Source organism: Lasiosphaeria miniovina (assembly GCF_030549165.1).
Source record: "Lasiosphaeria miniovina strain SMH2392-1A chromosome Unknown B0T26scaffold_3, whole genome shotgun sequence".
NCBI lineage: Eukaryota > Fungi > Ascomycota > Sordariomycetes > Sordariales > Lasiosphaeriaceae > Lasiosphaeria > Lasiosphaeria miniovina.
This window is the reverse complement of record NW_026848222.1, coordinates 2,771,096-2,796,321: the sequence shown is the minus strand read 5'-3', so window position 1 is coordinate 2,796,321 and position 25,226 is coordinate 2,771,096. Positions and strand designations below refer to the sequence as shown.

At 54.5% G+C, this 25,226-nt stretch overlaps 7 protein-coding genes across 7 annotated transcripts; 4 read left to right on the top strand and 3 right to left on the bottom strand.

Moving 5' to 3' along the window:
* Window positions 1-207: 207 nt before the first annotated feature.
* Window positions 208-1,322, top strand: B0T26DRAFT_218866 (uncharacterized protein). The gene is made up of 2 exons (XM_060433833.1): window positions 208-790; window positions 853-1,322. Exons 1-2 carry the CDS (start codon window positions 387-389, stop codon window positions 1,094-1,096), a joined length of 648 nt encoding a protein of 215 aa, XP_060298355.1. The 5' UTR covers window positions 208-386; the 3' UTR covers window positions 1,097-1,322.
* B0T26DRAFT_218815 (pre-mRNA splicing factor ini1) lies at window positions 1,184-2,131 on the top strand. Its single transcript, XM_060433832.1, has 3 exons — window positions 1,184-1,534; window positions 1,655-1,928; window positions 2,001-2,131. The coding sequence occupies exons 1-3, from the start codon at window positions 1,518-1,520 to the stop codon at window positions 2,037-2,039; spliced, it is 330 nt and encodes a 109-aa protein (XP_060298354.1). The 5' UTR covers window positions 1,184-1,517; the 3' UTR covers window positions 2,040-2,131.
* Window positions 2,132-2,766: 635 nt separating this feature from the next.
* On the bottom strand, window positions 2,767-4,301 carry B0T26DRAFT_739669 (uncharacterized protein; the record flags this gene model as incomplete). Its single annotated transcript, XM_060443742.1, has 2 exons — window positions 2,767-3,718; window positions 3,787-4,301. The coding sequence occupies 2 exons, from the start codon at window positions 4,299-4,301 to the stop codon at window positions 2,767-2,769; spliced, it is 1,467 nt and encodes a 488-aa protein (XP_060298353.1).
* Window positions 4,302-5,730: 1,429 nt separating this feature from the next.
* Window positions 5,731-11,212, bottom strand: B0T26DRAFT_674132 (uncharacterized protein; the record flags this gene model as incomplete). The annotated part of the gene is made up of 3 exons (XM_060439682.1): window positions 5,731-6,633; window positions 6,685-10,777; window positions 10,836-11,212. The coding sequence occupies 3 exons, from the start codon at window positions 11,210-11,212 to the stop codon at window positions 5,731-5,733; spliced, it is 5,373 nt and encodes a 1,790-aa protein (XP_060298352.1).
* A 320-nt stretch (window positions 11,213-11,532) lies between these two features.
* B0T26DRAFT_702669 (nucleolar complex-associated protein-domain-containing protein) lies at window positions 11,533-13,939 on the top strand. Its single transcript, XM_060441636.1, has one exon. The coding sequence runs from the start codon at window positions 11,591-11,593 to the stop codon at window positions 13,733-13,735; it is 2,145 nt and encodes a 714-aa protein (XP_060298351.1). The 5' UTR covers window positions 11,533-11,590; the 3' UTR covers window positions 13,736-13,939.
* A 2,285-nt stretch (window positions 13,940-16,224) lies between these two features.
* Window positions 16,225-17,037, top strand: B0T26DRAFT_702666 (uncharacterized protein; the record flags this gene model as incomplete). Its single annotated transcript, XM_060441635.1, has 1 exon — window positions 16,225-17,037. A coding segment is annotated over exon 1 (220 nt), but the record flags the coding sequence as incomplete, so codon positions are not given.
* A 7,154-nt stretch (window positions 17,038-24,191) lies between these two features.
* On the bottom strand, window positions 24,192-25,013 carry B0T26DRAFT_218767 (uncharacterized protein). The gene has a single exon (XM_060433831.1). It carries the CDS (start codon window positions 24,863-24,865, stop codon window positions 24,407-24,409), a length of 459 nt encoding a protein of 152 aa, XP_060298349.1. The 5' UTR covers window positions 24,866-25,013; the 3' UTR covers window positions 24,192-24,406.
* Window positions 25,014-25,226: the final 213 nt, after the last annotated feature.

Below are 25,226 nucleotides of genomic sequence, written 5' to 3'. Positions count from 1 at the left end.
GCCTCATTTTCAACGAACTCGACATGAACATCTCTCCAAGATGGTTCAAGAAGTCATCCCCGACCTCCTGATACTGCAAAAGATTCCTCCCGAAACCCCGAGCGAGCTTGCCGAATCTGTGAGTTGGATCACAATCTTTTTCCTCGGCTTTGATGAGCTTGACGATGAACTCCAAGATACCTTGAATGCGGACCATTTTGCAGAGATGTTCGAGAAATCGTGGTTTCATCGTATGTGGATCCGGCAAGAGATAGGCTAGGCCTCCAAAGCAACCGTCCTGTGTGGGAGGTGGCAAACCGACTGGCGCTCGCTTCTTGTGGCACATCTCTGGATCATTCCGAGGGCCTTCAAGAAGCAGAAAGTAGAATGGCTTCATCGAATGATCCATGGGTTACGACAACTTCTTTAACGAATCATTGTCTGCCCTCGATCTGCTTGTCTCCTCGAGACGCTTCCTGTGCATAAACCCAAAGGATGGGGTCTTTGCGTTGCTGGCACACCCTGCCGTGTATCTGGAGTCTACCCCTTCCGGATTTAAGCATCATGTTGCCGTCGTTCTCGAGTCTAAATCACGAGGCCAGAGGGGTGACATGATTGCCAAGCAGGTATCAGAAGCACGCGAAAACATTTACCGAGATTTTCTGTCAATCATCTCGGAGAAACAGCCTGCAGTTCATCGCGTGGTCGTTCAACCAAGGGCAAGTTTGGGTTTGGACGATTTTTGTCAAGCTGCCGGGCTCCCGCGCCTGGTGAAGAAGGGTGGCCAATCCTCTCCACAAGTATCTCTGGAGTTGGCAGTTTCCCATTTCTTCAGTGGCAGCAGAAAGGGGAGAGCTAATGCCACCTGAACAGAAACGAGAGAGCAATGATCTCCGCTTCTCAAGAATCACAGTCCGATAAAGTTTCTGAAGGTGATAGCGATGACACTAAAACCTATTACGCAATTCACGATATCAACCAACTCAGAAGACTCGACGAAGTTGATAACCCTCGCCTGCATGCGGTAAACCGAGTGCAACCTCTTTCCTTTCTCACCTGCGCAACAAGCAAGAAGGCGGTCAAAGTGGACTACACTCGGTCCCTGGAATGTTCGTAATAATGAGTAAACGGCATGGATGTGTCTTGAGAGAAGGAGCGGCGTTCACTTACACATTGGTCAATGCTCTGGATTAACACCTATAGCCCTAACCCTGTACCAGCAAGGCTAGGGGACAAGAGAAGGCGCTGGAAAGGAAAACGCCACACTAGCCGAGGCTGAGAAATGCAGCCCGCAGCATTTCCTCGCGATCGCGACCGCGACTTTAAGTTTTGCTGGACTATATCCTTGCGACTGACCTCCCTGACAGACCCCTCACCTTCAAACCCACGACGAGACTACGGTGCGCACGCCCACACATAGCAGCCGACGACACTCATTTGCAGTCTTGTCTTTAATAGCCCAAGGCCACCAAGCAGCGGGATTTAGTCAGCTACCCAGCAGCTCCTGCGGCCCGTTTAGCTAGCAGCACGCCGCCATCATGTCTCGCCATCACCCGTGAGTCTTTCTCGCCGGCCTCCCGAGTTGCAAACGCACAACCCCCCCTCCCCAAGAAGGCAAAGGCAACGGAAAAGAAGAAAAGAACCATAGCTAACAGAAGGGCTGAAAAAAAAACAGCGACCTCGTCATGTGCCGCAAGCAGTCGGGCATCGCCATCGGGCGGCTCTGCGACAAGTGTGACGGCAAGTGCCCCGTGTGCGACTCGTACGTGCGGCCGACGACGCTGGTGCGCATCTGCGACGAGTGCAGCTTCGGCAACTACCAGAACAAGTGCGTCGTGTGCGGCGGCGAAGGGATCTCGGACGCCTTTTATTGTTTTGAGTGCACGCGCCTCGAGAAGGACCGTGATGGGTGCCCCAAGATTATCAATTTGGGTAGTTCGCGAACGGATGTCAGTATATTCTCTCTCCCTCTCTCTTTTTTTTGTTATTGGTATATGTGCTAACATGACCAAAAAAAACAGCTGTTCTACCAAAAAAAAACAAATCGCACTTTCACCTAGCACTCGAGCGGCCCGGGCCTGGGTCAGAGTGGCTCTTTTTTTCCCTCTCTTTTTTGTTGTCTGTCTGTCTGCATCCCTCGCCAGCTGCGTTGGAGGCGCCGTTCCGCGATGTCGTCCACGATCATCCGCCGACCTCGTTTCTCCTCACCGCTGCGACTACGGATAGTAGAGACGACGGAGCGCGATGCATCATACGGTGCAGACGGGACGGGACCTAACGGGCAGCAGCAAAGTCGGTCGGCTGGCTGGTTTTTATTTTGTCTTTCTTCAAAATAGGCTTGGGGCGTTGATGGCGTTTTATGTTGAGCAAATGGGGTATGTAAAAGTTGCATCTGAATCTCATGTTATCTTGGACTACACCTGCTATTTCTCAGACCATGTTTAACTGAGCAAAAAGCCGGTTTGGATCCCGCATCAAAGGAAACGAGACGGAAGACGAGGAGAGATGTGTAAATATTTGATGGTTGTAGTTTCGTATTATTGATACCTAAACCCGACTACATGCCGTGCTGCATTATACATACGTGCCTGTCTGTCAATGTGCCTACCTACTCAAAAAAAACAACGCCAATTAAGAACCTAAGGTGCGCCTCCCCTAATGCGAGTAAACAAGTAAAGTGTGACACACAAGATATACAAGAAGGTATTAAAACCGCCAGTCCCAAAACCGACAACACAAAGGCAACAATAAGTAGCCCCGCAAATGCACCGCAAATGCACGTACGTATTATATGTAGCTGACCTTGACGCCCATGCCGGCCGTCGCCTTGACCTTGCCCCAGCCCGCGCCGAGGATGCGGGCAATTCTCTCGCGGATGCTGCGGCGGCCAAACATCAAGAGCAGCGCTACGATGAACGCGAGCGTCCGGTACAAGAGCACCGGGTTGGCGTGGAAGGACAGCGCCGCGCGCTCGACGAGCGTGCGGAGGTTGGCCAACACCATGGCCGCTTTGGTGCCAAAGGACGGCGGCGCCGTGGCGGCCGCTTTGCCCTTCTTGGTCGAAGAAGGCAGGGGCCGTGATATGCTGCCGCTGCCGCTGCTTGGCCGGGGTTTCCTGCTACTGCTGCTGCTGCTGGTTCCCTCGCGGTCGCGTGTGCTGTGATCGATGCCGTAGTCCACCTCGCCCGAGGATGAAGACGACGACGAGGACGACAACGAGGACGTGGCAGAGACGGCCTCGCGCCGCGCGCGCCCCTCGTCTAGACGCTTCCGCTCGCGCTCCTCGTTCTCGGCCCGTAGTCTCCGGCTCTCCTCGATGCCGCGGCGGAGCTCGTCGTTGCGCCGCTGGCGGTCCTCCTGCTCGCGCCGCTCGGCGTCCTTCTGGTCGTCCTGCAGGCTCTGCAGCGCCTGCAGGAAGGCGTCACGCCGCTCCTCGTCGAGCACGGGGCTCATGCTAATGAACTCGCGCGCGTAGTCCCACTCGTTGTTGCGCAGCAGGACGTGCAGCGTGTACAGCTCGAGGATCTTGACCCGCGCGTTCAGGTCCCGCGGCGTGTCGGCGCCGCCGCTGTGCGACGGCCCCTTGCCGGGGGCAGGCGATCGGAACCGTCGCGGCGACGACGGGGGGAACCGTTCCGAGATGGCGTCCAGGTTCGGCGTGCGCGCCGCCGCCAGGTAGTTCTCGAGGCGTTTCTGATTCAGCGTCTGGGTCTTGGCGTGTGCGAGAAGAATCGTTGCCCTACAACATTATCATAAAACATTAGCGCCTGATTCGCGGGAAGGGAGGGAAATGGGGGGTTGCCGTACAAGTTGATGACCACGTCCGAGTCCACGTCGCCCTCGACGCCGTGGTAGCCGTTGCTGACCACTTCCTCCCACACGTGGCCGTCGCGGACCTTGGCGCAGAGCGTCCTCCATTCCTGGGTGCCGAACGCATCCTTGCCCTCGTCGGCGTCCAGCTCGAGGATCGCGTTGAGGATGGTGAGATACAGGCTCCAGACCTTGATCCTCGTCGACCTCGACGCCCGCGCGACCGGGGCGGACTCAAAGGCCTCGCCGTTCGGGTCGTCGGGTGGCGGCGGCGTAACTAGCGGCAGGACCGTCGAGAGCGCCTCGGGCAGCCGACGCGTCAGGAACAAGGTCGACGCCTGACGGTATGTCTTGGAGATGCTAGAGGCTGAGTAGCTGCGCGCCGATGCTGTGGAGGATGAGAGCGACGAGATGGAGGCCGACAGAAGGTGTGGTCTTGTCGCTGATGACGAGTACGATTCCGTAGCCGTCGGGCTCAGGGCCCCGGTGAATGATGCTCTGCTGGAAGCCATCGGCTTGACTGTGCGGTTCTCAAGTGGGCGTGTGTGTGTATGTGTGTATTTGCACGAAGGTGTTTACGCGCACGTCTCTATCGGATTCGAGAGGGAGGAGGCGTTCGCATCTGCAAGGTCCCGGCAGGAGACGAGAGGGGTAGCCGGCCTGAGAAATGGATATACGGCAATGGCGGGCTTGTTCGTCTTGACCTCTAGATGTCTCCCGCTGTCGCTGTCCCTCTGCGACGGATCTGCTGCTTGCTTAATTAATTGCTAGCGCAGAGTCACGGCCATGGCGCGAGGGCCTCGGTGGAAAGTCCGAATTGCGGTTTCGGTTCAAACGATTCACCAAAATAAGGTTTCATCGAGAACAGCGCGCAGCAGCGGCCATAGCATAGGCCGGGTTCAGGAGGCGGAGGTAGAGGTGGAGGCAGTTGCTACCGCTGGCTCTGTGGGGATTCTGTTTGACGTTGTTTTGTCCGGTGACGTGAAAGGGCGGCTGGGGTTGGCTCTTCGGTGATTGAGCATTCCAGCTTCCTGGGCCTCGGTTGCCGACGGCTGGTGGGGCAGCTTGGGAATTGCAACCGGTCTAGAGCACGACTTTGATTAGGCCTAGACTTCTGCGGAGAAACAGGTACTGAGCTAACTAAGTTGACTTTCCCGGTAGCTTGCACATGCACGTAGAAAACGTCAGGGACTGAAGTAAACAACTATTTGCATGAAGATTAATTAGTGCATACGTAGCAACGTTTATATGCAAGCAACCTCGTGAAACATTTCCCGTGCCTAGGTACCTACTTTTTAAGTCGACAGCAATATCCGTAACCAGACCTAAAGATACAAGAAACTCCGTGCTTCTATCTGATAAAACCAAGTTATACGGTTTCAGTGAGCATTATGAGATTATGATAGAAGAGAGAAAAGGCATAAACAAAAAGAAACGCATACGGTTTGTAATGATCCAAGACCGCCCCGAGTCAACAAAAACTCGGCCTAATTCGGCCGCTGAACCGATGCCGTTGATGTCTGGCCAGGCTCACTAACATCTGGAACCCGGCCCCTGACTACTCTACTACTCCGCGCTCTGCTCGAGGCATCTACGTCATAATGAGCTCGGCCTAGTTTTAATTAGTATCTTGTCCGTCGCGCAAAACACGCCAAACACGCAACGCTGAATAGACAGACAGCTTTGTTGACACGTCTCCTATCCGACAACTTTCGACGGCCCATGGCCTTCATGTACTAACACGACTATCCAACCCACCACTCGAAATGCCACAAGCACATAGGCCTTTTTCTGCAAAAATACATACCTCAGGTGAATCTCAAACTCAGAACACCGCTGCAGCATCTTGACTATGCAACATAAGTTTCCTCTTCAATCCCCATACCTGTCCAAACGTTGCCAGAGCACGTACACACCCAACCGCCCTAGAGCAGGGTTACGCTACTGCAACATCGAGTCCAGGCTCTCCCCCAGTGTTTGCTCGATGGCCACGATCCAGCGGCGATTCTCCCGCTCCACTGTCTCGTTGTCGTCGTCTTGTAGCTCGCTGATATACGGCAGCATCTCAGGCAGCGACTGCAGCCACTCCTCGCCCAGACGAGCCGTCAGGTCCTGCTCGCACTTCACCACCGCCAGCCGCACAGCGGGCTGCTCCGATCGGAGATGTTTGAGCAGCGCTCCGTTCAACTCCTTGTGGTGCTCCTTCGAGACGGCAGCTGCGGCGAGCTCCACAACAGCTGCGGCGAGCTCCTCGGTCGACTCGATAGTTCCCGCCAACAGGAACTGCCCTGTAAGTACAGGGGCAACGGCGTTGAAGTGCGCGGGTGCTTGCCAGAACCCATCCTGGTCATGTTCGAAGCACTTGGCCAGAGTGCAGAGGACTTGCTTCCACAGCTCCTTCTCGCCTGCCTCCTTGAAATCCGTCTTGCCCAGGACAGCGACTACGCTCTCCACCATATAAGACGCATAGCTGGTCACAATTGACTTGAGGCTGCCGAAGAAGGTATCCAGGAACGAGTACAGACTCAGTAGGCGCAAAGTCCTCCCGGCGACGTCGCTCTTGGGGAGCCCCGACCACGACCACTCGACAAACCGGGCAAACACGGGTCGGAAAGCGGCGTCGTTTAGCTTGTATATCATCTTGAGAGCACCACCGTTAATAGCGCTCTCGATCTGAGCAAGTTCCGTTGCTCCAAACTCGCCAGTTTGGTTGGTAGCATTAAGTCTCCTCAGGTCGAGAGCACTGAGGAAAATGGCCGAGATGGAAGTAATGTTTTTGGCGATAACCGACTTGGGGTGTTTGTCGAGAGCCATGCCAAGAATTTGGAGGCATTCGGTGAGGGCCTGTTGTCTGTTAGTTACTGCTCCTGTATATACTTTGTCGAGCTCTCTTACCGCGAAACCCGAGGCAGCCGCATGGGCCCAGTTCTTCTCCAGGGCAACAAATAGTGCCTTCGGATCAACCAGCTTCGCCAGGAGCTGAAGACAGTGGGATCGATTGCTATTCGATTCTTCGTCGAGGCCAGCGGCCGCCGACGAGTTCGAGCAAGCCAGCAACCGATCGAGGTAAGCGCCCGACATCATGTACGGAATGTGCTGAGCTAGCGCTGCCATAAAGGCATATGCCGCATTGTGAAGCTCTGGGTTTGACTTTTCGTCACCAATGCTTTCTTCGATATAAGCCAGTGCCTTGGGAATTGCCGCCGGGAGTACAGGCACGATGCCGTCTTGCAAGACGTCAACGAGCGAGGCCAGACACAAAAGGGCCATGACGCGGAGGGTCTGAGATGGCTGGCCAAGGCAGTGGTCGCCCACAATTGTCGCCGCGGCAGCTGCAACCGCCTCAATATCCTTCTTGCCATACTTCTCGGCGATCTTGTCGACACAAGTCACAGCCGTGTGCTTGTAGTCCATGTCATCCGACTCTCGAACAACAGCAGTGAGCTGGGGCAAAAAAGCGAGCAAGGCCGTCCTCGACTTCGGGTCCGTGTTGCCTTCGCTGTCCACGCGCAGCTCGAGGGCTCGCAAAACCTTCTGCCGCAGTCCAACCTTGGGCCGATCGAGCAGAGCTTCCACGCTCTTGATGAACTCGGCGATTGATAACAGGTTCAGAAGATTGGACAGCGCGTCGCCGCAGCGGTTGTACAGGGGCTTTTTAGTCTTGACAGTGCTTGCGAGCGTGAGCAGGCTCTCTAGCAGTGTGGCGTAAAGATCACGAATCCTGGCCGAGTCCATGTCGTCCCTCTCAGCCAACTGGGAAATTTCCCGTTTCAGCCGCCGGTTCGCAAGTAGGTGTGGCAAAAGCGCGAGCTGCTTTGTCGCGGTTTTTGCAGGGTCCTTCTCTCCATGATCGTTCTTTCCAAGGAGCGTGGCCGACAAAATGGGCTTCGGCTTGAAAATGTCGCCGACCAGGTCCAGGAACTTGATCAAAGTCTGCAGTTGGATTTCAACAGAGAAGTGGCTCAAGAGTTGGGTGGTGAATGAGACCATGCTATCTGTGGCACCATACTTGTCCACAAACATGGCGAGCACCGCGAAGAGGAAATCTTCTGGCCCAAGGCTTTCGATCAGAGACACGAACAGACCGTACTTTCGGTGAGAGGGTACGTGTTCGTAGGCAGTTACGAAACTCGTGAGAAGTTCCGATGTGCTTGCCACAAGGTTTCTCCGAGTCCTGCGGAATGTGTCGATTAGAGGAGGAATTACCTCCTTGACGGTCTGGTTGATGACATGGGCCGAGTAGTCGTCGGCCTGCTTGAGCACTGAGCCGCCCATGAAGGTGAAAATGGGCATCACACTCTGCAGCACAACCTCGGGAGCAGTTTTCGCCAGACTAGCCACGAGAAGCAACGCGGCATTGATAACGGTGGGGCTGGATGATTTCTGAATGCAGGCCGCCAATACGTCTCCATGACCTACGGATGCATCAATCGTCAAGTTTTTGTCCTTCTTGAAGGCTGGCATCATTGCCAGGAGGCTGCTTAGCACAAGGTTTTGAAGATACCCCAGTTCTGAGCCAATAAGAGTCCGGAGATGTTGAAGGTCTGCCAGGGCGTTGAAGAGGCTCGTGAGCAGTTCCGGGTGGTCTTGTGGTTTGGACTCCTGGACAAGTTCCAAAACAAACGTGGTATTGTTCAGAACGGCGTGGAGCTCTGGGCTACCTTGCAGACTAACGCTTCGGCTGTGCTCTGACGCACTGACCCGCCTCCGTTTGGCCGCTGGCGGCTCAATGACCATATTGACGCCTTCCTGCAGAGTCTGGAGAAAGTCAAGGAGTATGTCGGTTGTGAGTTCCACCTTCCGCAGGAGGTCAGCAGCCTCTGCAGGAATGGAACTCGGTCCAGACGAGGGTCGGGAAACGGTTTGCGAAAGAGCAATCATTATCTTCGCCATGGAAAACCGCGTATCGGATTTCATCGACGGCCAGATCTTGCCTAGGCGAGCAAATATAGCCTGGACAAGGTTTGGCCTCGATGCAGTTCGTGGTTCTTTGATGAAGTCAAGAAGCGTTTCGAGTCCAACAGCACTGTTTGCAATGACAATGTCCACAAACGCGGCATCCAGCGCCACCTCGTCGAGTTGCTCTCGGATTGCAAGCTGGCTTGCTTCAGTTTCTGGCAGATAAGCCCACCATTTGAGCAGCGGCAGCAGAAGATCTGTTCTGGAGGTGCCGGAAATGCTCCGTATTTGGTTAAGCGGCTTCAGTAAGCACAGCTTGACTGTGAGAATGGGTGTCGCCACAACATGGCTGCACAAAAACTTCAAAATAGAGAGTCTCATCGCGTGAGAGAGATGCTTCTTCTCAGTGTCCTTCTTTTCCAAGCAACCGCTAAGAGCCGCGAGCACATGGTCCTGGTGGATGACGGATTCTTCCAGAGAGGGGAGGAGGACGGACTGAACCAGTGACTTTGATGCGTCAGGGGCCAGGTTTGAAAGGACATCGCTCTTCACATAGAGATCTTTTGACCCCCAGACAGGTCGAGTGCTCTTAGCAGGGTCGGCGAAAAGAGGACCCAAGACAGCCATGAGATCTGCCGCAGCACGACGGACCTTCTTCGCAGAGTCGCTCAGTGCGACTATGCAGTAAGGAATCAGGGCCTGAAAGTCGTGGCTGGTGCAGTCTTCTTCCTTCAATCGAGCTTTGACTTGCTCCAGGGCCGCTACCTTGGCTAGTGTGGGAAACTGGCCACACCAGATCCGCACATAGAAACTGAAGTAAAACGATTCCCTTGGTGCTTGGAGCTGGCTCAAAACGGGGGCATTGTCGAAGTTCGGAAGACTGCCCTCGCTAGCAGCCGCGGATAAAAATACCGAAAAGAGCTCGTCAAGCAAATTAGTTGGCTCCTCAGATAAGCATGAAGACGTCTGAGGTTCCAGGTTTGAAACCCGTTGGAGGGCCGCTTCCAGCTTTTCTTGTTTCCCGGGAAGCCCGGATTCCTTGTCGACTGTCAGATCCTCCACCGGTTGCTCGATGATGAGCTTAGAATGAATGGATGTGCCCAGTTTCAGCTCCAGCTCCTCGATGTCGAACTCAACATCCTCAATCGCCGCTCTAATGGCATCTCCAGCATCTCCGGTAGCTTGAGACAAGCTGACTAGAACCGAGCCAAGCTCCTTGCGGATGCGGCCATCCTGGTCAACATCGTCGTTGATTTTGTGGGCTGCCAGAAGCATTGCCTTGTAGACAACCTTGGCCTGCTTCTCCTGGAGAACATTGCCTAGCAGAAGTGACTTCACGGCCGGGAGGCTACGAATATCGCCCTTTTTAGAGAGCCTGTCAACCAAAGCCAGAGCAAGCCCATTCGCCAGCTTGTCAACCCTATGGTCCTGGCTAATATCTTGCAGAGTTTGAGTAAGCTGTTGCAGCTTGAGAAGAGCCTTGGCTACTCTCGCGGAAAGCTGCTTCGCAGATCGGTATTGCGATAGAATGCAGAGGCAGACAAGGCCCGAGCGGAAAGTCTCAGCTGTCCAGCCGAGGACGAGCTGGTCCATGAAGGCAGACAGTGCCCCATCGTCCAGACTGCCCTTGGAGGCAAGAACCGCAATAATCATATAGCTTGCAATTTGAAGGCCCGGCACGTCCTTCATGACCATGGCCTCGCTCAGAACCGGCGAAATTTGCTGGAGTAGGGTGTGGTTGTTCTCCATCTGGATGCTCTTCCTCCCGGACCGCATCTTGTCGAGCATTCCATTGACAGCCTCCACCATGATACCGCCCCAGAACGAAATTAGCCCGGGGTACTCATGTTTAGATCGGCACGATTCAAGGGTGTACTCGGAGATGGTCGAGAGGATCTCCGGGCGGTTTGTCGCCTGCTGGACAATGGCAGCCCGAGGAGGCGCCGTCAGAGAGCGGATATAGGGGTCAAGAAACCTATACTTGTCGGGAATCTGGCGGGGCAAAATGGACAGCAAGGTGACGAAGGCCGGGATGGTGTGAAACGGTAGGAAAGTGGTAATTAGAGTCGCCGTGTTAAACTCGTGGATTCTGCGCCCATATTAGCACCCATGCATGCGGCAGCAAACCCAATGGATTTTCATCATACCGGAATCTCCGAATCAGCCATTCAATGGCCTTTATCGCAGGAAGAAGTCGAAGACGGCCGCCGACAAGGTGGAGGAACGATTCTACACGCCTGTCCAGTGCTACATTCTCCTCAGCCGTCATTTGAATTCGTTCCGCATCCTGGCTCTCGTTGCTGAAGAGGTTGGTGGCATAGTGACTGAAACGTGGATCCAGGTGGCACAATTCTTCGAAGCCATCGTGACACAGCGAATAGATCTCTGGAAAGGACTGGGTTGCTGCTACGCGAGCCTCGAAGAGCAATGACTTGGCATGAGCCGCCTTCACAGTCTTTGTGTTTAAACTGCTTCGAGATTGGGACGCGATTTTGTTGAGCTGCGCAGCCAGAGATGTCGCCATGATGGGCTGTTCCCTGCTGGGTCAGCTGCCTCTTGCGGTCCTGGACGAGTAAGACGGTCAGGAAGGCAGCGTGCGCTTTCGTCCAGTCGTTTCTCGAGAAGGGCTAGCACGCAACTCGGGGGCAGCGCCTTCACAATATTGCAGGCTCCGGTTAGAGAAGCGATATGGTGCTATGCTAGTATCAAGGCTGCGGCAGGTTCAAGGAGAAAGCAACTGATTCTTTGGGCGCAGCAGAGGTCTGTCTGCTAAACAAGCTTGCAGCCCACTACGCTCGAGGTTTTTTTTTTTTTTACTTTGCGGGGAGCCGATAAGAAGCTTTGGCCAATCACTGCGATCGGAGAACCCCAAAAGTGGGTGGATTGGCGCAATCGGTTGGAGATGCACCAGGGATCAAGAAAAAAAAGAAGCACGACGGACTACAACAGACCGACAACTTCCCCACCAGAATTCAAAAAAGACATTCAGCATATCGCGATGGCTTCTCACCCGTCGAAAAAGCGAAGGCTGTCACCGCCTCAGTCGGAGGACGGGTCCGGGACCGGCGCCAATGGGGTCAAGGTGCAGAAGGCCTTCTTCAAGAGCGCTTCAAACTGGAATCTCGAACAGGACTACGAGAACCGGCCGCGGAAAAACAACAAGAAGAAGAAGACGGACCCGAAAAATAACACCAATGGTATCACCGGCACACTGCCCGTGCGGACTGCTGGCGGCGAGTGGCTGGTACAAGACGATGCCGCCTCAATAGCAAGCGACGCCGAGTGGCTCGAGAGCGACGGAGACGAAGAGGCTCTCCCCGAGGAACCGGCCGCCCCTGTTCCGGTGGCGCCCAAGATCCCCGAGCGCGAGCAGATCAGGATTGCCCAAGAAGAGCTGGCAAAGATCGCTACACAGCTGAACGAGGACCCAGAAGAATACCCAGGCGCCTTCAAGGCCATGGCGAAGCTAGGCGAGTCCAAAATTCTCGCTATCAAGAAGCTCTGCCTCGTAGCCCAGATGGCTGTCTACAAGGACGTCATCCCCGGCTATCGGATACGACCGGCAACAGAGGACCCGGCCATTGAGAAGCTGTCCAAGGATGTCAAGAGAGTCCGGACATACGAGCAGGCCCTGGTCACAGCCTATCAGGCGTACCTCAAAACACTTGCGCATCACGCAAGCACGCCGACATTTCACTCCGACAGGTCCGGGAACGATATCTCCAGTATTGCGCTCACTTGCGCCTGCACACTTTTGAGCTCAGTCCCTCACTTCAATTTCCGGAGCGATGTGCTGAGGATTCTCGTGAGGAAACTTAGCGCCCGCAAGGCGGACGCCGACTTTATCAAGTGCCGCCGCGCTCTCGAGACGCTGTTTCGAGAAGACGAGGACGGAAAGGCATCCATGGAGGCAGTGTCCCTGTTGACCAAGATGATGAAGGTTCGAGAGTACCACGTTGACGAAAGCGTTCTCAATCTGTTTCTTCACCTACGTCTATTGTCAGAATTCTCCGGTAAAGCGTCCAGAGACCACGTCGAGCGGGACCCGGACGCACAGCTGGTCAAGAAGCCCAAGGCGAAGAAGGAGTTCCGCACCAAGAAGGAACGGAAGCTTCTTAAGGAGCAGAAGGCGGCCGACAAAGTGATGGCCGTAGCCGATGCGGCGGTCAGTCACGAGGAGACGGAGCAGATGCAGTCTGAAACCTTGAAGATGGTATTCGCCTCATATTTCCGGATACTCAAGGCGCGGTCGCCGCAATTAATGGGAGCTGTACTGGAGGGTTTGGCAAAATACGCCCATCTAATCAACCAGGATTTTTTCGGCGACCTTCTCGAAGCCCTGAAGGAGCTCATTCGCTATAGCGAAGACGTTGAGGGAGACGAGGGCGACGAGCCGGCTGACGAGGAAGATGACAAGCTCTCGGCCGTCCGAGACACGAGCCGAGAGGCGCTTCTTTGCACCGTCACCGCCTTCGCGCTGCTGGCTGGCCAGGATGCACACAACGCCCGATCTGGTCTGCACTTGGACCTGTCCTTCTTCATCACCCATCTCTACAGGAGTCTGCTGAGCCTCTCGATTAACCCAGACCTCGAGCTTGGGGCACAATCGCTCCACCTCCGTAGCCCTGACGGTCTGCACGGGCGGGACGACTTCAAGGTCAACCTGCAAACTACCACCGTCCTGCTGATGAGGTGTCTCAGCGGCGTTCTGCTCCCGCCCTGGAACATACGCTCCGTGCCGCCACTCCGTCTGGCAGCCTTCACCAAGCAGCTCATGTCTCTGTCGCTCCAGGCCCCCGAGAAGTCGTGCCAGGCGGTGCTGGGGCTCGTGCAAGACGTCCTGCACACGCACGGCAAGAAGGTCAACGCATTGTGGAACACGGAGGAGAGGAAGGGCGACGGCACGTTCAAGCCGTTGAGCGAGACGGTCGAGGGCACCAACCCGTTCACCGCGACGGTGTGGGAGGGCGAGATTCTGCGGAAGCACTACTGCCCCAAGATCAGGGAGGAGCTGAAGCTCATGGAGAAGAATATTAGGAAGATCTAAAAATAATGAAACCAGCTCTTGTTTTTAGACAATGCCCCTTTCTGGGGGGGGTTTTCTTTAAAAGTACACCATGTAAAGTTGATACCTATGAATATTACTATGATGGTTGGACTACGTATGGTATCCTAGACAAATCTCTCTCTTTCTCTCCGAGGCTAATACCCCACGGCCATGCCTTCCATGAACACGATTTGCCTTCTCTAAGTCTCAGTCGATTCATTCGCTTGTTTTGATTCACTGGGAAGTGTATTACGACACTGCCGCGGATACGCGATGACCATGCTCTTCGAGAATCCATCGGTAGGTATTTGGCGGCAAGAAAGTCTTTATACTCTCCTGGAGGTCTAGCAGTTTTAATACGTGCGCCATTTCCCAGTCCACAGTCAAAGCAAGGCATAGTAGATGGGACTTGTTTAACGTGCGGTTTCGTGATATCATGTTTAGCTAACCTCGAACGAGTAGAGTAGCTGGTCGTGTCTACATTTACACTCTCGCATCAACTAGCCGGCTATTTACAATCATGCGGGATGTCCGGTTTCTCCTCTTCACCCCTTTTCCAAGCTCTACAGTCTACACAATATCCTAGACAGCAGTTTCGTTTCCCATGTTCTTTTCCTTCGTAAGTACCACGCCAACAAACATTCAGGGATTGGATTGTAAGGCTCTATGGGCTACCGGGGGGGGGGCGCTTGGTCGGATGCGGTCATGTAAGCCGTTGTCGTTCGGATAATCTCCGAACCACCACAACACTCGCCCCATTTCTCAAATATCTCTCTCTCTTGCCCACGTTCCGTACATGGCAAGGTCGGTTGGCAAAAGCTCCACTCAGTAGCAAGTACTAGCTAGCTATACTAGCTTGTCGCCGCTTCCTTCCGACGCCAGAGACCGCGATTTGGGCCTCGTGGGAAGGGAGCTAGGGAATCAACTGCGGAGTAAAGGAGCTGGCATGGCTGAATAAACCGGGGCCGGAGAGGGAGAGGGTGTGTGTGTGGATGTTTGTGTTCCGGGAGCCGCCCGCGCTGGACGGGTCCATCGTCTACCCCAACGCTTGACGGGGACCGCATGTCTATAGCTGGTTACCTAGCGATACGCGAACATATTGCGTAGGCAGGCAGCAGCGAACTCGGTCCAGCTCGATACTCCTTGGTATCTCACGGTCCATGTGTATGGCGTATGGACACACATGCCAAGTCCCTATCACGCCTACACTGCACTAACAGTGGGAGAAATGGCGAGTGGACCGCTGCGTACCTACCGCGCCCAGTGCAGTGTAACGGGGCATGAGGTTCTGGGCCAAGGCCCCAAGGGTAGGTAGGGTTGTCAAATTTGGCATGGGCTGACCCTTGAATTCATGCTTGCACCTGAGGTGAGGAGGAGTACGAGTATGCCCAGAAGGTGGCGGCGGTGAGGGAGAGTTGATGTGGGATTGGGTGGTACAGCAGGGTTGTCGTCTGTTGATGGCGGCGAACCCAGGGAGAATCTTTTTTGCTCGCTCTCTGCCCATGCGGCATTCCACGACGGGTTACACATGTTTGCTTGCCACGCACTGTCAGTCTGCTCGAGCGTTGTAATGATGATGCCTTGGCGAGGAGGGGGGAAGCATTTGCGCAAGGATCATGGTAATCTTTGACAGCGGACAGCGGGTCAGCGAGCATGTCTCGGGGATCTTTGCGGTTTCAGATGTTGTCTATGTCTCCTTTTCCCCTTTCCCTTTTCCCTTTTCGACCCAGCGGCTAGTCCGTCGGGGTGTGGGCGCGAGCCGGAAGCGGCATTGGCTAGGTGTTGGATAAACAGACGGGAGACGAGAGACGAGAGGCGGGAGACGGCCAGCTGCTTCTCTGTCGGCTGTCCCACTCGAGTAGCGCTAACATACTCACTCTGTTCCTACCTAAACCACTAGCACCACGGGGCCCAAGGCTGCTGCGAAGGTCATCGGGAAGAAGCTCGAGAGCCACAGAGCGGAGTGGTGGTCAGGTCAGGTCTCTTGGACGGGCCAGCACAGGCAGGCGAAACACGAGCCTCCCAATCCCGCCATCCCACTTCCCCGCAAGAACAAGATCTGCCTACCGCCAGGAACGGCTTACCGTTGTACAAGTATAATCTCTAGACGAATCCGACAAATCGCGAAAGACGGGTACGGGAGGGGATACTTCGATTCGTAGTGGATCTGGGTTTGGTTGGGCGCCACCACCTCCCCAGCGTCTGAATCGTGGCGGCCTTTGCACGTCCAGTCTTCCTCCACTGTTTTGTAGTGTTGCGCGCGCGCGGTCCACTCTTCCTAAGGTTTTTAGCGATGGGACATGGAACATCCATGTCTTGAGCGCTCAGGTACCTGCGTTGCTGCAGCTTGGACCTGCGTCAGTGGAGACTTCGGCACGGTGCCTGTGCCCACTGCCTACAGTTGAGTGTGCTTGGGCTCGCGCCCAGACTGGGTCCCGACCATTTGGCTCACATAATTACTCCACCGCAGAAAAGGGCCTGCCTAAGCTAGGAAAGGTGGCTAAAACTTCGTCAACGGCATGGGTTGCGGAGGACGCACTGACGCCGATTCAACCCAAGCCGGAGAAGGTGGCAGAAAGAGGCAAAGGCCAGAGCTTGTCGACGTCGCTGCGGAAGAATCCGGCCAAACAGGCCATGGCCCCGAGGCTGTTCTGGCCCGTTTGGTGATGATGAAAACGGGGATGAGATGATTCAAGACCCGCCATTTTGCTGCAATTAATCACAACATATCCGCACAGTCCATGTGCAGAGTGCCGTGCAGTCAGTGCCTACTTCGCTCCCAGCCCCTGAGTCAATACATGCCCGGTCGTTCGCTCATGTCGGGCTGGTACATACGATATTACAATGAGCTCAATTATCGATCATTGACAAACGGGAACGAGGACACATTATCCGCCCAACCTCCCTGTGTCTCTCTCTTCATTATTGTCGGTCTGCTCGTTAATACGCAACTCTCAATAGTATAATTAAGCCTCTGACGCACGGATGTGTTCGTGCCTCCCTTCGCTCTCCTTTCCCCTTGGCCCCGACTTTAGCAGCCGAGCCGCGGTCCATGCTGGCCGCGATGCTTTGCCGGGCTCAAGCTACTCAGCCGAGTTCGGCTTACCGTGAAGACGACGGGAGAGGCTCAAAGCTGTGGATTGCCCTTTCTGTATTCCGTACAGGCCAATCACTGGACGCACCTGGGCCCTGAAAGTGCATGCTTGGACTTGGACAATCAACCTCAAACCCCACAGTTCTCTCACTTCGAGTTGTACCGGGCTGGCGCGCCTCCTCCGCCCGCTCCTTATCCTCTTCCTCCCCTGGGCAACTGAGAGCATTCATGCATGGCATCGTCAAGGTCAAACTCGGGCTTTTTTTCCCGCGTGCAGACAGAACATTGGCTGTTCTCTCCCTCCCCAAAAGGTCGAACTCGCGGAACGAGACATGCGATTAGGACCCCACTGTTAGCTAACAGTTGTTACTATTCACCCCACGCTTCTGGAAGAAGATGTGACAGGCCTTCTCGAGTTTCATGCTATCCCTAGCCCCTTCGCCCATCACCGACCCTAGCGGCGCTTGTTTCGAAAGTCTGCCCTGGACTGAAATTCGGCATTTCTTTTCTGTTTTCCTCTCTGATATCCTTTTCTGCAGCTGCAAACCGCCCGCGCCCGGTTCCCGTCCCCCCCCCTTTTTGAATTGGCACTTTGCCGGCCGTGGGGACGAGCGCGCACCGCGTTCCTGCGTACGGTTGCATTGGAGTTGCATTCGCTTCGGCTTTCCTTGGGCAAGCTTGTTGTTGCTCTCGGCCTCGCTTTTCCGTGATTACATGATGCAGGCCCCAAGGTCCCACTGCAGACACTCCTTCTACAGGCACGGTTAGCGATGATTACAGCTTGTGAGTCTGTGTTAACTTCGGATTGCTAGCGGGGCTCACGCCCGCTCTTAGGTCCACAGCTTAGAGTCCCAACGACGACCCCAATCCCCGACCCTCTTCCTCTCTCGCTCTTCCCATCCCGTTGCCACCATCACACCTTCCCTAGTAGACGTTGACAGCTGCGGGGCCGTTGTTTCGAGCAAGAAGAAACCCCCTACCTTCCTTCCCCTTAGACTTGGTCGCTTCCCCGTTTCAGGATCTGCCTCGGCGTGCACAAGCCTTATCCCCATTCACGAACAACCACTATGTTGATTGCACTGCGTGAAATGTTGTTGGCACTTGTAAAGCGAAGACTGGTGAGAATTGTGTTGTGGACACCCCAAGGCAGCCGTGCACTAGGAATACGGCGATCATCATCCTGTGCCAGCGGATGTGGGAAGAGCCTCGCGGCGTCACTACCTTAGCGACCAATCTCATCTTCATACGACATACTGCCGTTGGAATTCGTCGTTTGTGCCTCTCTTTGCCTCTGTTTTCGGTGGGTTTTTGCCATGGGACTGTCTTCTATTCACCAATCTCGACAGGTGCTTACTCTTTCGCTAATAAATGGGATCTGACCACGAGAAACGCCACTGTTCTATGAATGGGCGAGCAAGAGAGGCGAATCTTCCACTGCCATCTCCCGCGCCTAAAGCCCGCAAGCATCGCTGAGGCACGCCAGAGAGCCGGTAGATTTAATTTGCATTTCGTATGTAAGTACGCACAAAAAGACAGCTGTGGTTTGGCTCGATGCCTCTCAGGCCACCCCTTCTCGCCACCCGTCTCGTCAGTTTACATACATACCTTAATCTTAAGTATGACGACCGCATACAGATCTCGCTCAGTCCCCTGCATGAGTAGATCCTTCCCGCTGCCCGTAATCCCGTTCCTGCATCTCCATTGAGTTTCCCACCTCCGCCCGCCACGCACCAAGTGCGCCAGCTTTTTTCTCTCGCCCTTTTTTACCGCCTGGGGGGAAGTGGCGGGGCCGCTTGTGGCCGATGTACGACCGATCGGCCACGGACAGCCAAACGATGGGCCTCAGCGGCCAGCGGGTGAGGACGGTGATGCTTAAAAAGATTCGCTCCTCCCGGAGCTGTGGCCGTGTCTCACGGCCATGTACAACATGGGGCTAAGTGCTATTCTTGGGTGTTTTTTTTTTCGGGCGGTCCTTTGTTCAGCCCTTCCCCCCTCTCCATTAATTTATAGTACATGTATGTACCCGGTCGGGAGCGCAATCCTCGGCGGGAACTGAGCATTCATGAGAGGTTGACAGCCCGGCATGTCAACAAGCCGCCCCGGGGGCCGACACCAATCAGTTTTGGGGGATGGGGAAAAACAATTCTGTCGCTTACGCAGTACCAGCATTGAGCGGGGAGACGAATGATTCACTGGCATCCTCCCAATGCGTATCGCCGTGCTGTTTTTCGTCGCCCTTTTTTAGCGCCCCTCCTCACGGCATCTGACAGTGGTGATTGGGCGATGGCCGAGCGGCAAAGTTTAAGGTTTGGACACGGACATTTTCCGTCTTTTTTTCATTTCTTTTTCCTGCGCCGAAGATCCAAAACCGTAGCACGGGACCAGGTGAAACAAGTCACTGATCCCTTTTTTCACGTGGGAAATTCCGGCTTTGGGTACCTGTTTCTGTGCTTTCCATGACTTCTACTTCTCGGCCAATCCAGCCCCTCGATTCGGTATGACACGCCTATTCGGCCTGTGGCGAAGGAAGGCTCTCTTGGACACCGTCCATTCTTACTCGCCTTCCTTTGTGTAACTCGACTTGCGAAACCAACAACCCGCGGGGAGTGACGATAACGCATTGATATGGAATGGCTGTGCGTGCCAGTGAGCCAGCGGTTTCCGCTACTATAGCAGGTAGGCAGCAGTCGACATAGGAGGGGATAGCTAAGAGGGGGGAGCTCTTGCAAAACAAAACACCAAACAAAACGAAACGAAACAGAAAGCGGCCTTGTGGTTGGACAACAGAGACCCGAGAGTTAAAGCAAAGCCTGAGCAAGGCTGACAAGAGAAAGATTTGGCGAGTCCCAAACTCAACAGATCTCTCAGACAGGTAGGCAGGTAGGGGCGGCAAGGAACCGGGAACAAAAAAGTTTTGGCTCCATCCCATATCGAAAGAGAGCAGGGAGCAGTGTGTGTGTGTGTGTGTGCGTATGTGTCTGTTTCTGTTAGAAAGACGGGAGTGATAATGTTGAGGGAAAAAGATGGAAAACACATAGGAACAGGAGGCGGCGCCGATGACGTCTGAGTTTCCGCATGTTTCGAGCGCGCACACACAGCTTTCCTGGCGCGGACCCTACCAGCGGTTGCGGTTCAACAGAGCCGCGTCATTCTGGGTGCATGACATGTCATGTGTTTCTGACGAGCTACAGGAAAATTTAAAGGGTTGTGGTTGATCCTTTGTTCCTCTTTGACCTAGATTAGAGTTGTTTGTTGCTGTAGATTTTGTCAATATGTTTCAGAGTCAATGTTGAACACGCTGGCATGCACTCTACACCGAGATACTAGACACTTAGACTCTTGGACCAGATAAGGCTAAATCTCGACTTGCTATGACCTATCCCATGTAGCATATCAGAACTCCCGTGAATAGCTGGAAGATTGACATCTTGCTGCGAAGAAACTGTCATGGGTCGTCGAGACTTACTCCCAGCCATATTCTGGCTCACAGGCCGAGAAAATAACTAGGCAAAAATAATCGGGCCGCTGCCGTCAAAATAGCGTTCAGGTAATAATCGTGGTCAACTATGGAGAGCCTTTGTTCTGTGTTTCCAACCGCAAAAGGCTCTATGTGTTTTGTGTTTCAAGACCGGGGCACTGGACGCTTTTAAGAAGGGAAAAGGGGTGCTTGAAACAAATCTATCTCACACCCCCCATCCCATCCCATCCCCCACAAGGCTCATCCCATCTCTGTCTGCTCGCGATGCTAGGACCTAAGTCGGGTACGTGACCGGCTTGCAGGACTGACGGACTGGCTGCATGTGCCGTGATGAACATCGAGACGGACAGACGGGGGATTCTGTAGCCGAGTTTGCTTGCTGGGTATGGGTAGATGGGGAGGAGAGTGGGTAGCATACACAGGCGCAAAAAAGCTTATGGATGATATCAATGTGAGAGAGTGTGCTGTGCCGCCTGACGTGACTGACTGTGCCTCCTCGCCAACAAGCTCAGGTGCGTGCCGTCTGTCCGTCACCTACCTCCTCCACAGACTTGCAGCAGCTTGCAGCTGCGGGCGTTCAGAAATGCTGTAGTGGACAGTGCTGTCATTTCCATCACATCACACTTCCCGTGATCGTATTCCTGTGTGGAGTATCCGTGCAACAGTAGCGGCCGGCTCTGGCTGTCAGGCCCTTCGTTTGCCTGACGTGCATACTTGGAAGTGGGAGTGGTGTAAGCACGAGGCACTCACTGACTACCTTACATACCTACCTACCTACGGTGATGCTGCACTTCTAGGCAGTTCTGGAAGTTACCGAATAGGTCCTGCACGAACGTAATCAGTCTACCGAGTACGGTCAACAACGCTCAGGAGACCGACGAGCGGCCGAGATCAAAAAAAGGGACAAGGGTCAAAACCTTCCAGATCTTCTTTAATCCCAGCACAGATGATAGAGATCACTAGCCAGGCACAATCACATCACTAGCTAAGCATGCTACCCCTCCCCCCGCCACCCGTGGGTGGGCTCGCCTGATCACCATGACAAGCATACTTTGAAACTCGAAACCGCTTGTCTCAAGAAATGGAGCCCCCTATCTACCGTCCCCCGGCATGGCTCCCGCCAGACCAGCATGGGGACCCTTCCCCCACCATTTTTCCTTCTCTTCTTTCGGAGTAAGGTTTCCAAGGGTTGCCTCACCCGTGCATTCGGCATTGGCGGTCCGGACTGCTGTCTAACCTGCCTACCCCAATGTTGATTCCGCCTGCCCTCCACGAGACGACCCAGAAGAAGCCTAGCGAGAGAGGCCCGACAACTACAGGATGTCACGTTTTGTTCCCCGTCGACGGACGGTGAGGGCGCATTGCGGCGCACCGCGATTCAATCGGGAGCCGGAGGATTCCAGCGCGATGGTTCTACAATCTGGAATGCACGATGACGACTATGGGTCAGCCATTGAAATGTCTTCGGATGGGCCGCATAGGTGGACAGCCGGGCAACTCTGAACTCTGGCCGGCAGCGGGAAGGCGGAAAAAGGGAGGTTCGGCGAGCTGAACGACGCTATTGACCGCTGTTGCTGATGCTGCTACATGTAATGCTGATGCTGGCAGATGCCCAGAGCGTGGCAACAAGCAAGGAGTGATTTAACCCTGTGCAGGACAGCCTCTTGGCTTCTGAGGCGCTCCGTCACCGAACCCTTCCCGCACAACCAACATCCTTATACGGATAGTCCGAGGAAGGGTACGAGTGATCGTAATCAGCACGGGAATTCCGTACGCACGCACTTCTCGATGGCTATACGGACAATACAGATCTCCAGTCCTCGTCGAGATGTTCGGTAAGCCTCACAGCCATCTTTTTTTCTTCTTCTTTAGACCTCACGGTAAATCTTCGAGCAGCCCATCTCGACTCTTCTAGTGCCGAGGCAGTGCGACTTGTTTGTTCCGCGGGATTTAGCAGAGAGGTCGACGAGCTGGATGCCCGGATGGCGGGGGGCTGACTAGGCCCTTTTGGAGACATACAATGGTCACCTTGCGGATATTTGCGCCTTGGCAATTAGTATCGTAGCGGACGGGTGGTGAGGGTTGAGCGACGAAGAGCCAGCCAGCCAGCCAGCAGACAACCTAAGCTAGGTAAGGGGGGCGTGAAAGCATCAATTTCATTCTCCGTCAATTCCGCCGAATTGGGTGCGAATGTCCACCAGTCGACCACCTGCGAAAAAGCGCTGCCAACTGGCGGAATAAAATGTCGGCATTGGGCAGTCTGGGGAGGGCCCTGGCGGGCGTCCGGGCCCAAAGGGCAAGAAAGAGAGAGGACGGGTTAGCGCCAGAACTGGGACCCTGGCCCCGACTCAGAGTTATTTCTGAGGCATGTTTCAGAATTGAGTGGGTGGGATGCAAAGGCCGTGGCTGGACATCGCCCTCCTGCAAGACCGGGGGGAGGGGGGAGGGGTCGCGGCACGATTTGTCGTGGACAATGGATGGCTGTTGTAAGCCCCACTTTCGTACTCCGTACCCTTCGCGTTCGCCCGGCCAAAAAAGCTATAGCCCGACGACCTGAGCTCTGCATCTGCCAGCCCGCGTTAGGCAAGGGCAACCCTGCCAAGTGCGAGAAACCGGCCAGGCAGAATTGGAATCGACATGGCGAAAGGCACTCGCCACAATCAGAACTCGTGAGATTGAGGCTCGTCAGGTCAAGGACTAGCTGCTCCTGTGCGAAAAGGGGGTGCCCTGCCCCTTCATAGAACATCTCGTGTGTGTGCAGTGCACTGACTATGCCCTCTACAAACGTGCTGAGTCCTCCGTAGAGAATACTAAAAGGCCTTTCGTGTAAGCCCTGACAAAAGAAAAAGTGACGTTTTAGCGAATCGCGTGTCTAAGACATCTTAAACATTGGGACCACATTCCCTTGCGTTTCGGGCGATTGCATAGGCTCCCTCTTTATGTTTCGTTCGCCCGTGTGCCGAAGGCAACAAACGAGTGTGAGAGCTCGCTTGTTGGCCAGCATTCCGTGTTAACTCATCTCTAATAATAATAATAGAGTGAGACGTGAGCTTTGGTTTGCAGCCCCCAATCTGGCATCTGCTTGCTAGATACTCACACAAACCTAGGGTACTAAGTAAGGTAGGTGCTCCGTTCACTTGGCATTAAATATGTTCCTTTCAGAACACATTACTCATCAGCCAGGAATCTGAGTATACAGCCACGACTCGTTCGTGGCGCGAGTAGTGCATCGTCGCAAAAACATTGAAAGAGCTTTTGGTAAAAGCAGGGTAGTCAGTGCAGTGTGAGTGAGAGTGCGAAGGCCGAAATTCATGTGTACCACTCGCCGCCCTCAAGCGTCACATTTGATCCAATTGCAGGTTCAGCGCTACATCGGCAACGCCTGCTCCACCCATCGCGAAGGGACAAATGGTTGGCGCAGGAGCCCTCGGCTCGCTTCTTTGTCCGCTGCATGGTAACATCGTGGGTGGTAGAGAAATGTCGGCGTATGACACTGTGTGTATTTCTGTGTAGCGAAATTTAAGTCTTACCTGACCTGACCTCAGATCGAGGCTGGGCGCGCGATCTCTTCAGCGGCTTTTTCTTTTTGGTTGTTTACGAGGCCAGCGCAGAGCGACCCGGCCTGGGGGCCCGTCTCTTCGCGCTTCCGCACCGACGCAGCTCTGTTGCTGGCCAGTGCTTCTGTTTTGTGCGATTCCTACTGAAGCTCACTGGCGAAAACAGGCTTAGCCACGGGAGGATTGATTTGGGAGAATAGCCTCCCTGGGGAAACAATGCCCAATCATGGCGGCAAAAGAGACACCGGTGCTCCACTGCCAAGACCACGACGATGTGCCCAGATACACATGTAGACATATATGAAATACAGTCTCGATTTCTATGGCCGTCACCTGGGATCTGGTGATGGGGACCATGCCCAAAAATTTAGAGCTTTGTGGTTTTGACACTAACTTAATACCTTTCTATTCCGATTTATACGCCTTCCCTTTCTTTCGTTAAACGGCTTCGAGGACTTTTAATAACGTCTTTTCTATTTTAAGACTGTGCGTCGTGATTTAGTGAAGATTTGAGAAGCTGGAACTTGCCCGGTTATATGGCCTCAGAGCACTGCGCTAAAACCAAGGCTAGAGGAGTTTGAGCCGCCCATCAGGCACATGGACAGCGCGAAGGCAAAAGCACAGTCCAGTTCTATCAAAGAGACCGAGACAGAAAAGCCAGGGTCTCGGCCGGTAAAGGTTTGGCGATGATACCTAACAATTGAGGTAGTTTCCAAGTTGTCTGGATTAACAGTGTGTTGAGATTTATGGTTGGTGCGACCAACGACTGCTATGCCACAAATAAGGACCGAGCAGTTGGGTGGAAGACCGGTAGTCGTAATGCCACCCGCGAGCATCAGGCAGAGGACTGGTGAACGGCCGACGACATGATTTCCCAGAGCGTGCCGCTCGACCTCGCCGTCCCGAGCCTCTTCCGCAAGCCGCAATGGAAGCTTGATGCCCGAATCCGCCATGCCGTGTTGTACAATACACACGCACACTGCGCTCACGCCACACAGCATCGCATCTCATGGCCGTCTCGGCCCCTCGGGCACATTGCGCTCGCCCAGCACTCAACTCGACAACCTACTTTACCTACCTACCCACCTACTTACCTTAGCCACCGGCAGAGGGGCGGGAGGAGCATGACACGATGGCTGAGAAACTGTGAAAAGGGACTGGCGCCACTTGTTGTAGTTTGCGAGAAGGGAGAGATGAAAAGGGAGGACAGCCATCGGCGAGCAGGGAAGAATGGATCGGGAAAGTCAGGCTGTGGTTGACGACTGACCTGACCGACCGAGCAGGAGGCGTCTCCCGACTCAGCACAAAGCAGTGCGCTGTGGAAATTCGGAGGCCAGGCAGGCATGGCCGCGAGAAACATGC

What these genes read in the sequence shown, in the direction of transcription:
- B0T26DRAFT_218866 (XM_060433833.1), top strand. Translation starts at nt 387, where the DNA reads ATGGGTTACGACAACTTCTTTAACGAATCATTGTCTGCCCTCGATCTG. An exon ending in TCTCCACAAGTATCTCTGGA is followed by an intron (nt 791 to 852) that starts GTTGGCAGTTTC and finishes CCACCTGAACAG; the next exon opens with AAACGAGAGAGCAATGATCT.
- B0T26DRAFT_218815 (XM_060433832.1), top strand. An exon ending in TGGGTAGTTCGCGAACGGAT is followed by an intron (nt 1,929 to 2,000) that starts GTCAGTATATTC and finishes CAAAAAAAACAG; the next exon opens with CTGTTCTACCAAAAAAAAAC.
- B0T26DRAFT_702669 (XM_060441636.1), top strand. Translation starts at nt 11,591, where the DNA reads ATGCACCAGGGATCAAGAAAAAAAAGAAGCACGACGGACTACAACAGA.
- B0T26DRAFT_218767 (XM_060433831.1), bottom strand. Translation starts at nt 24,865, where the DNA reads ATGCTGTGTGGCGTGAGCGCAGTGTGCGTGTGTATTGTACAACACGGC.